We start from the raw sequence: 11,317 nt of genomic DNA, 5'->3' as shown, positions 1-11,317 counted from the left end.
GCGGGGAGAAGGGGCGGGGTCTGGAGGGAGAGGGGCGGGGCCAGGCGCCGAGGACTCCGGGTGCCAGTGGGCGGGGCCGGGCAGGGAGACAGGCAGGTAGCCAGGATAGCAGGGGGCGTAGCCGGGAGCCCCGGCCCGAGCTGCCGCACGGAGGCTCCGCCTCCGCCCCCGCCCCCGCCCGTCCCTTTCGCCCGAGGGACGTAAGCAGGGAGGATAAGGGGAGCTGGAGAGGGAGAATCGGAGGGGAGAAGGCGGCGGCGGTGGCGCTGGAGTGCTCCTTTCCGGGGCCGGCGGACCCGGGGAGCGAAAACGTCACTCCGCACTGCTCTTCTTCCGCCGTCGAGCCGTCCCTTCTCGCCATGTCCCAGAACAGGGACCGCGCCGCGGCCCTGCCGCTGGAGCATGAGGACAGCGGGACCTTCAGGTCAGCGCCCGAGGATTCCGGGCCGAGCCGAGCCAGGGCCGGAGTGGCGGGGCAAGGGGGCGGGGGCGGGGGAGCGGCTCTCGAGCGGCATTCTGGGTAAAGCCCCTTTCCGCTGAAGCCCGCCTGGGAGGCTGCGGGCAGACCCGCGGCGCGCGGCTGGGGTCGGCGGCCCGGCCCCGCCCCTCCTGCGTCCCGGCGTGGCGGGCGGGGTGGGCGGAGGTGACACGCGGCCTCCTGGGAGGCGGGACTTGTGGGTTTAGTCGTGAGAGGGTGCAGCACTTCCATTAGTCTCCGAATCCGTCCTGCCTGCATTCAAGTTATCTCCTTCAAGACCTCCCTCCACCTGCCAGCGCGTGCCTCGTAGCGGCCGCGGCGGGTCCGGGAGATGGAGCGCCTCGCCAGCGCCGGTCCTGGCCCCCGGGAGCTTCGGCGCTTTCTCGCGTCTCCGTTGGTGGCGGTCAGAACTGGTCTCTGGATGCTTCTGCTTCCCTCCCGGTTTTGAAATGCACAGCGCACCTTTTTCTGGTTTTTGCAGTTTGGGGAAGATGATTACAGCTAAGCCAGGGAAAACACCCATTCAGGTATTACACGAATACGGCATGAAGACTAAGAACATCCCGGTTTATGAATGTGAAAGATCCGATGTGCAAATACACGCGCCCACTTTCACCTTCAGAGTAACCGTTGGTGACATAACCTGCACAGGTCTGTATGCACACTTCGCCTTGTGGACCATGCAGGTTGGCCGTCAAGATTTGGCATGAACAGTGTAGAAAAGTGCCCTTTTTACTAGAGACAGCTGTGAGGAACAGGTTCTTGAAACTGAGACCTCATCTCGGGTTATTGGGACTTTCCAACTTCATCTGATTTTCTCCCTCGTTTTCTCATCCCCAGACACCAAGAGAAGCTCGTGAACATATCCTGGGATCCTCCTAGGGTTTTTCCAAGAATTAGGGAGAAGCAGGAAAGAGTCTTGAAGCAGCCATAGCTGGATCAGTAGGTGCTGTCAAGTTTCATAGTTTCATAGATTACAGTAGATGCCAGGAGGCGTGACCCCAGAATTTTCCGAGCCTCTCTTCTTTGTGTATGGACTCATTTGCTACTTTGGACCCATTATACCACACCCAATTCTGTATCCAAGCAAAATAAGAAAGGCAAAAGGCTTGAACACACTATATTGCATAGCAGCTTCTATTTCCTGACACTAGACAGGTATTTTAATAAGACGTTACCACCATTTTTATATATGACAGGTTCAGAGAGATTATAAGTAACACGCCCAACATCACAGTAACGAAGTTTCAGAGTTCAGATTCACCTTGTTATGGTCTGTGAGTTTGATAATTAAAGCTCATTTGTAAATGTAGACATTTCTTAGGTATCTATGTAATTTCAAACAAAAAATGTTGAATGCTAAATTTAATTTGGAAGAATGTCAAAAAAATTCAGCAGGAATACTGAAGTTCCACCATCTGGCAATCTGAAGGCATCATTTGTTTGTATCCCTGAAAATCTGGAGTTTGCTATTTTCATTAAAGCCACTTACAGAAAATTTTGAAGTTTTTTTGTCTGTGTGAGGCAAGTGGATTGGAAGTGCTAGTTGGAAGATTCCCTATATGAACCATAGAATCCACATTGCATTACTGCTTTAACTGGTTCATTTTTATTTTTAATAAATTTTTATTGAAGAATATTGGGGAACAGTGTGTTTCTCCAGGGCCCATCAGCTCCAAGTCATTGTCCTTCAGTCTAGTTGTGGAGGGCGCAGCTCAGCTCCAAGTCCAGGCACCGTTTTCAATCTTTAGTTACAGGGGGTGCAGCTCACCATCCCATGTGGGAATTGAACTGGCAACCTTGTTATTCAGAGCTTCCATTCTAACCGACCGCCCCTCCGGAAGCTCAGTGGCAGCTTGTTGTCTTCAATCTAGTTGTGGAGCGCGCAGCTCACTGGTCCATGTGGGAACCAAACTGGCAACCCTTTTGTTCAGAGCTTGCGTTCTAAACTACTAAGCTATCTGGCCTCCCCTAGCTGGTCTATTTTTAAATATTCAATGAAAATTCAAGAAAAACTAGCTTTTACCCTTCAATGTTTTACAGACTAGAGATTGACAACCTATGGCAACCATTCTGCCTCGGTCCCTACTCTGCTCACACTGGACTGCCCCATCTTCCTGTACAAGCTTATCTGCCTCCACAACTTCAAATACTATCTAAAGGCTGATAATTCTGAAATCTCTGTCTTCAGCCCGGGCCCAGGTGCAGAACAGTGTATCAGCCTTTGTTTGCTGGACATCTTTGCTTGGATGACCCAAAGACACCTCAGTCTCGTTGACTCAAACTGAATCCATCCCTTCTCTCAAATCCATTTCCCCTGCTTTCCCAAGCTCAGTAAAGGCACCACCAGTATCCATTTGCTCATAGTAGAAATTTGGGTCTCATCTTCTTGACTCCTTCCTCTCCCTCTGCCTCTTGTCCAATCTGTTCCAAATCTTACTTCCTAAATATCTCTTGAATCTGTGTGCTTCTCTTGTCTTCTGTTTGGGCCACTGTCATCTTCCACTTAGATTACAGTTACAGTCATGTAGCTGTTCTTTAAGCTTTTAGTCTTGTGATGCCCATTCTCTGCACGACCATCAGAGTGTTCTTTGTGGCATTCAAATCTGTTCATGTACTTCCTCTTCTTAAAATTCCTTCAGTGGTTTCCCCATAACCCTCTGCATAAATACAGATAAATACAGGTTTCTTAACATGACTTACAACCTTGCTGCTCAAAATGTGATCATCAGCAGCATTAATATCACCTGGACACTTGATGGAAATGCAGAATATCAGGCTCTATTCCAGACGTAATGGATCAGAGAATGTGTTTTAACAAAATTTACATGCAATTCCTATGCACATTAAAGTTTGATAAGACAAATTTAGGACACTGTTCTCTGACCTCTCTCCCTACCCTCCAACTCTCTAGCCTTTTATCTCAAAATTCCTTCCCTCAAGCTCTTCCAGTGCCCAACTACATGGGGCTCTTAAGAACTCCATGCTCTGTGTTACCTTTGAGCCTTTGCTGGTGTTCTTTTCTTTGCCTAGAATGTTCTTCCTAACCCCCAGCTTTTTTCACATTACTCGCTTTTACTAATCTTTCAGGTCTTCATTTAGTTACCTCTTCCTTCATGAAACCTTTCTGAATCCTTACCAAGAGTAGGCGAGCTGCCCCATTTGTATACTGCCCTACAGGCTGCACTTGAGCCTGTCATTACACATACCACTCCATATTTCAAAGGCCTATTTACAGACAAGATCCTAAGGCCAGGGACTTTGCCGTTTAAGGGCAGGGACTCTTGTTTAGTTCTCCACTCTATCCCTAATACCTGTGTTAGTAGATAAATGAGTACGGTTTTGTGTCCTCTAACACTTGAGGATCACACTTGAAAGGTCCCCTTTGTTTCCTCCACACCAGAGGAATGGTCATGAGCATTCTGATATCAGTTTCGAGGGGTTCTCAACACCTAGTTTGAACACAGAAGGAAAAAGACTGAATTTACCATTTACTAGTTGTGGTGCTTACTGAAATTTGGCATCAGTCTCAGTGATTAGTCAGGCCTATTCCTTGTCTCCCCATTAGCTACCCATGTAACAAGCTACCCATGTAACTAGATTGTATAGAAGACGTGTAAGGTAAGCTCTCACTGTTTTCCTATATAAACCTTCCCTTACTAAACCTAACATGTAGCCACAGCTGCTTTGCCAGTCAAGGGGTTTAATCCAGTCTAGGACAAGCTGTTAGAATAAAACTGTGCATCTTTCAGTGAAGGTGGCTCCCTTAAAGGAAACTTCTTGCCATAGAAGAATTTCTCCCTGTGAATAGGGGAAGAGTAAAATACTAAATTGCATTTCTTCAGGTGTGACAGCCTACTTTTTTACCATTTTAGGTAATAAATAGACATAATGTAGACATGTCAATTTTTTATACAGATATGCCTAGAATTAAATACATAGAACTTGAAAAGTCATGATTTTTTTTAATGTATTTCATGTGGTTAATATTTTATTGTGTAACTGTATGTTATGTGTATGTTTCTATTGCCTAGTGTGTATATGTGAAACGTGTAGTGACTTTGTTTTGTATTATGAAAACATCTATGCAAAACTCAGTTTTCACAGCATATGCTTTTTTGTTGTTAACCTTAATTCAGGTGAAGGTACAAGTAAGAAGCTGGCGAAACATAGAGCTGCAGAGGCTGCCATAAACATTTTGAAAGCCAATGCAAGTATTTGGTGAGCTCAATTTCTTTGTATTCTGCAGCTCAAAATTATCATGGCTGAGGTAAGATTAAAAGTTTGAATATGCTCGCAAGTGGAACAGAGTGAACAGTTGTTAGTATTTGTTCTAAAATTCTATTTCTTTGTGGAAACCTGTTATCCATTAAGGACAACTGTATCCTTAAGAAATGAAATACAGTATGAAGTATTAAATGAATGCTCTCTTGAACTAGATGTTGTTGTTTTTTCCTGGATATGGGGTGCAACAGGAGAAAACCAGAGTTTGCCTGGCAAATATCTTACTGTATTAAGACTTTAATTATTTCTACATTGAGGAAAGCAAGATGTGAGATGGAAAAAGGTTAGCGATGAAAGTACCCTGTGAGGAATTCTAATTTGGAAGGAGACAAAAAGATTTCCTTTTATTATAGCATGTATACCAAATATAAGAGGGTGTTACGTGGGATGTTAATTCTTGACATATCTTTCCAAAATAAATTTTGTTGGTGCTTTGGTTACTTTGGAAAGAGTATTGGTCCAGGAGCATCTCATGTATCATAAGGTAGTGTCCTTTGGTTTCTAGTTGCTTCTCTTTACGTGTACTCAAGTATACTTGGATAAATCTGGTATATCAGCTCATAGTTGACAGCAAAAGCCCATGGAAATTTAGAATGGGTTTTTTTAGCCATAGAAAAATTTGACTTAGGGATGTATTTAGGTTCTCATGCAGTACTCCTCTGTTTTTCAAAATTATTCTAACCATTTGAATAGTTCAGAACTAACTAGTGTAAGCGTTGGATCTCACAAAATGATGCTAAATTCTCTGGGGTCATACATTGTAGTCGATTTATGCTAGTTTTCTAGATATACCAAATGGCATGGCAGGTATTGGATCTTCCCCTCATTGGTGATGGCCATGCTATTTTTGTGCAGCCCAAAGGTCAACCCAAAGTGTTAAGTATATTTGTAGAAATGACCTAGTGTCCTACCTATGCATGGGCACTTCACTTTGTCAGCAAAAAAGGCTAACCCACTTACTATATATTTGTGCTTCTTGACAGATAAGATGGGAATTACTAAGCTGTAATGAGGCCTAAAGTGGCCTGATTTAATACAGAGACTTTCTCACTTCTCCATCACAATTATTTGGCATGCAGCATTGTAAGTGAATATTCATATCTCATCGGCCTATGTAAAGCTTGAAATTGTGGTAGTTAGAAAAGAAACTTGAGGAAGTGCCAATAACTGAACCTCGTTTGTCATGGAAGAGATGGTTCTTCAGTTGCCTAGGTGGTAGTAACCTTGGAATTCAGCTTATCCAGTGTCAGGCACCCATCACCAAAGTAACTAGTATTTCAAACTACTTAAAAGAGGTTGTCCTCTTTTTCCCTAATCACAAGCCCCACAACCTGAAACCAGATTCATGCAGGCCACCTATTTTATGCAGGCTACATATAAATCTTAGGAGGATTGCCCTAGCATAGAGCAGATAATATATCAAAGATAGATAGATATAGATAGAGATAATTCTTCCATAATTATCTGAATAAAAAAAGCTATATTTCCGATGTATATTATTCACATTGCCAGACTAAATTTTCTGACTAATTGTTAATCTTCCATGTTTGTGTAGTTGTAACAATAGTATGCTTTATTTCAATACATTTTATTGAGCACATATTATAAAAAAAAGTACTACAAGGTTTATGAAGGTAAGTAATACGTAGGTCCTACCATCAAGGAATTTATAGTTTATGCAGAGGAGACATATGAGGGATGGACAAATTACATGTATTTGTAAGAATGTATAATTTATGATAAAATAATTTGCTTAACAAAGGGTCACACCAGATATTATAATGGCTCAAAGAAGGGAGAAATTATGTTCAATTGGGGTAAACGGATAGGCTTTAAGAGGAGGTGGCATTTGAAATATACCTTGGATGATGGATAGATCAGATTTTCATAGAAGAGGTGAGAGAGAAGGGCATTTCATGTAGAAGGAACAGCAAGAGCAAAGAAATAGAAGGTTAAATAGAAAGTGCTTGTCATTTATTTCATAATTAGAGGAAAATTATTTGGTTTTATAACACTTTAAAAAAATGTTTAGCTTTGCAGTTCCTGACCCCTTGATGCCTGATCCTTCCAAGCAACCAAAGAACCAGCTTAATCCTATTGGTTCATTACAGGCAAGTCGCACAGTTTTTCCTTACTTCGCATTTTGTCTACTGAAAAAAAGATGTCTTAAATTGATAATATCACAGGGACAAGGCAAGGAATTAGTATTTAAAGATAAGATGGTATAATATTTTGTTTTTTACATTATGATCATTAGATATTACAGCGCTAATTTGAAATTATTTTCCTACTTATTTATGTTTTGGATTTTCTTCCATATACAGTATCTGCCTTTGGTTTGTGGAATTCTCATTTGAGATCAGCAGGACCTCAGTGCACATGGGTAGAGTGTTTTATACTTTAAGAATATTTCTTGCCACTCTTGTGACAAACCTCTTTCTACTTCTGTTGAGACAGAAGACTTTATAAAGAACCCAAATTGGGTAACCTCATTCAAGAATAGGGAAGTCTGTTTGTTTGCTTATTCTACAAAAAATTCATATTCAGCTTTGAATTTCTGTATGCAAAATATCCTCCTTGCCGATTATCCATGTGCTCTGTTGGACAACTCCCGTCCCCGTTATCCAACCAATCCTTTGGACTCTTTCCTGCTCTATGAGTTTTTCTGTAGTTTAATTCTTTTCTCAACCTCGTCCAGGTCTGTTTGTTTGCTATCTCTGCTCCTCACTTGCTCTTGATCAAATATAGTAGTCAGCCAGCTGTGGGTATGGAAGTCTATAGCTAGGAGGGGAGAGGCTGTAGGAACTGATGGCAGTGAGACCTATAGATACCCTCTCTGATGTTTCCAAAGAGGGCAGTAGTAGTTTATCTTTCTATGTGAACTTTTTGATCCCAGCTCACTATGGCTTAATGGAAGACCACCATTCATAGCAGGAGACTTCTTCAGTTTTGTAACTGTGGGCTTCTAAGATAAAATGCAGAAGTATCTGTGGGAAATATAGCGTCTTCCCTCATTTCTCCATTGCAGAATATATAACTATATAAATTTTCAAACATATAAGTGGGATTAAAATTGCGAAAGAATATCATTTATGTGATTGAGCCATTGCATAGTAAAATTACTACTAAAGCCTGATGTCAATTTTCCAGGAATTGGCGATTCATCATGGCTGGAGACTTCCTGAATATACCCTTTCCCAGGAGGGAGGCCCTGCTCATAACAGAGAATATACCACAATTTGCAGGCTAGAGTCATTTATGGAAACTGGTACTTATTTCTTTTTACCCTCGTCTAATTTATAAACTATAATTAAAAGCATTTATTTGAGCAAAAAAACCTACAGTCTGGGAGAGACAGATTCAGGTAGCAACCTAAAGTGTGTTCCACCGATACAAGGGGAAGCTGCCTTTTATATTGAAAATTCCTGTCCAGGTTCCCATTTAGGTCCGTTTTATGTAAATGAGGTACCCAAATTGTGCAGTTCTGATTAGATGGGGTAGATCTCAGTGTGTTGGTAGAAAGAGGAAACCAGGGTTTCTCTGTAGTGATTGAGTCAGAAGGCGTAAACAAGTGAGGCATAATGCGGGAAGCCAAGAGTTGAGTCTGAGGTTCTTCCTGGTACACAAAGTACGTGAGAAGCCCCTGTCAGCAAATGGCCTCTGGGTTCTTACTATTTATAAAATTTGGGCCCTCAGGTAACCATGGGGATTCCATCTCAGCAGATAAATTCCTTCTCCTCAAATGAATCTTTCTTCTTGGGGTCCACAAATTGAAGACATTTGAAATATTTTCAGATAATGGATGACCATAGAAATTTCTGATATCTTCTCAAATTTGTGGTTGAGTTTAAGTATAAATATGTGACTTAAGAATACTTCTTTTTTTTTTTTAATTATAGTTGGCATTCATTATTGTTCAGCTTCAGATGTACCGTACATTGATCAAGCATCTACATCTTCCCTGAGGTGGTCTCCCAAATGGGACTTCTTAATTTGATATGTTTAGAATCGTGAGTTGTTAGAGGAAAGATAAATGAATTGACTCTTTGAGCAATCTTCATTGATGTATTAGTGACTTAAAAATCATTTGGAGAAAAGAACAATCGTAAATCTCTTGGAGTTTCAGAAGCTAATCTAGAAGTTAGGAGTATAAAAAGATTACATTTGAAAACAATATGACTCATAAGAGGCTGGATGATAAAACATCACAGTGTGATAAAAATATAGTAGAAATTATCTTTTTGAATTTTAACAACTTCTATGTTGTTAAACGCCATAAACTATGAGAAAAAAGTCACTTAATAAAGTACTAGTGAGGATTCTTATTTTAACTTCTCTAGCATGTTCTTGTCATTTTTAAAGTGACTTGAAAAGGACTTTTACCTTGGCTGCGTATTAGTTTTAACAACTTTTTGTTGATTAGTTAATCAACTTTTGCCCTCCAGAGGTAGTGTGGGCCAGTGCAGAAAACACTGGGCCAGAAGCAGAAACCTCAGCTTGTGTTCTTGATGCAGTCCTTAATTTGCAGGTTAGGCAAATTACTTAAACTCCCTGGGAGTTTAAATTTTTAAATCTAGAAAGCAAAAGCATGGAAGGAGATCAAATTTATGGTGTCTTTCAATTTCAGCATTTCCTATTCCCTTCTTATTCATGTTAAAGAAATTCCGTATAGTTGTCAGTTTATAGAAAATTGTAAGTGAGAAATAAACATTGAGGGGAGTTGTATTTTCAATGTATCTTGACAAATTTGAATGTTTGGTCAGAATTAAACCAAGTATAATTCATTAAAACTAGGCATAGGGAAATAAGCTATTAGAGAAAAACAGAAAGTGTAACTGTTAAAGACAAATTATTAAAAGAAATGCCTTCGAAAATGTTAGTATCTGTATGAATCACAACAAGCAATGATGTCAGATCAGTGAAAGAATAGACTAGCAGATAAAAACCATGAGGTCGTTCTCTGATTAAATGCAATATATAGAGAAGGTGCCCAAAAAAATGTATATACATTTTAAGAAAGAAAAAACTGTATTAAAATGATGCTGATGGTAACCACTTTGAGCACCTCTTGTAATTGCAGAAGTCAAACGTGACTTGTATTTGTCTTTTCTTATCGGTATATATTGAGTATTACAATTTTAATAGTTTTTTCCTTTCTTAAAATGTGTATACATCTTTTTGGCGCGATCTGAATTTGATCATCCTCTATGGACACTAATTTCTTTTCTGAACCTACCTTTTTTTTTTCTTTATTTAGGAAAGGGGGCATCAAAAAAACAAGCCAAGAGAAATGCTGCTGAGAAGTTTCTGGCCAAATTCAGTAATATTTCTCCAGAGAACCACATTTCTTTAGTGAGTGATGATCATATAGCTGTGATGTTAATGTGATTAAGTGTCTTTTGCTGTAGAAAACTTTCCTAGATTTCTTGTTATATAGATACTTCAGAGTTGCAGTTTTTAAAAATCCTTTCATTATTTAGTTACACACTACCCCAATTTTATCGGCTTGCTATATTGAGCCAGAATCACAAGGGTGACTAGGTAAGAGGGCTTGAGAGACACAGTTAAATTCAGAATAATACCGTGGGATCTAAAGATGGTAGGCCAGTAGTTCCCTTTTTGCCTTCACGTTGACAATGCATTCCCACCTCTTTGTCCATTCATTCACTTATCCACTCAGCAAACATTTAGTGAGCTCATACTGTGTGCCAAGCTTTGTTCTAGGTACTGACATACAGTGAATAAGCCAGTCTCTGCCCCTAAGGAGTTTATAGCCTATTGAAAAAGAGAAGAGAACTCTACAGACCTGTCCTTACAGAGGATGCTGTAGGAACACACGAGTAAGAGAACGCACGCAACTAAGATGGGGGTTTGGGGAAGGCTTCTTGGAGGAAGTAATGTCTAAGTTGAGATCTGTACAATGAGGATAGAGGAAAAGAAGAATTCCAGAAAGGAGAAAGAGCATGTGCAGAAACCCAGGAGTAAAACATCATATGCCATCTAGGAACCCTTACTTGGAATGGCTAGAACATAAAAGTTAGAGGGAGGGAGTCTCAAACCATGAGGCCAGAGAGGTAAACAGGAATTAAATCTTGCAGGAACTTCTATATTAAGGAGACTAAACTTTATCCTGAGGGTAGTACAAAGTCATTAAGGAATTTTAATCTGGAAGGACAGGATCTAATTTATACATTAGAGACAAAATCACTTATATGCATTACGAAGAGTTAATGAATAGTAGAATCAGAGAGACCTGCTAGAATGCTTTTATAGAAAGCAGAAGAGAAATGATGGTGGCCTAAACTAAGGTAGTGGCAATAGAAATGGTATATTTAAAAATTATTTCTAACACTAAAGTGAAGGGAGTATGGTAATTGATTGGATGTGGGGAGTAAGGAAAAAGGAGGAAATAATGGCAACGGAATAGATAGTGGTACCATTCATTAATGTGGGGAACACAGAAGATGAGTAGAAATTGAGGGGATAGATAATGAGCTAAATGCAAGCTATATTGAGTTTAAAGTGTTATAGAATATCTAAATGAAGATACTGAGC

General features: G+C 40.5%; 1 protein-coding gene across 22 annotated transcripts in view; it reads left to right on the top strand.

Annotated features, from left to right (window-relative positions):
* The first annotated feature begins 16 nt into the window (after positions 1-16).
* PRKRA (protein activator of interferon induced protein kinase EIF2AK2) overlaps positions 17-11,317 on the top strand; it is a 29,252-nt gene continuing 17,951 nt past the window's right edge. For 4 of the 22 annotated variants that reach the window (XM_081052506.1, XM_081052501.1, XM_081052490.1 and 1 more), the window contains exons 1-6: positions 89-424; positions 960-1,129; positions 4,618-4,699; positions 6,795-6,873; positions 7,913-8,030; positions 10,020-10,114. In XM_081052506.1, coding sequence (XP_080908632.1) covers positions 360-424; positions 960-1,129; positions 4,618-4,699; positions 6,795-6,873; positions 7,913-8,030; positions 10,020-10,114 — 609 coding nt within the window. In that variant the 5' untranslated portion in view covers positions 89-359. Of the gene's footprint in view, positions 425-959; positions 1,130-4,617; positions 4,749-5,764; positions 5,846-6,794; positions 6,874-7,912; positions 8,031-10,019; positions 10,115-11,317 lie in introns of those variants that run through there. The other 18 variants (XM_081052504.1, XM_081052499.1, XM_081052497.1 and 15 more) reach the window with 14 other exon arrangements.

Source organism: Rhinolophus hipposideros (genome assembly GCF_964194185.1).
Source record: "Rhinolophus hipposideros genome assembly, chromosome: 6".
In the NCBI taxonomy this organism is placed as follows: domain Eukaryota; kingdom Metazoa; phylum Chordata; class Mammalia; order Chiroptera; family Rhinolophidae; genus Rhinolophus; species Rhinolophus hipposideros.
Note: the sequence above shows the minus strand (reverse complement) of the source record. Positions and strands in the feature narration are given on the sequence as shown.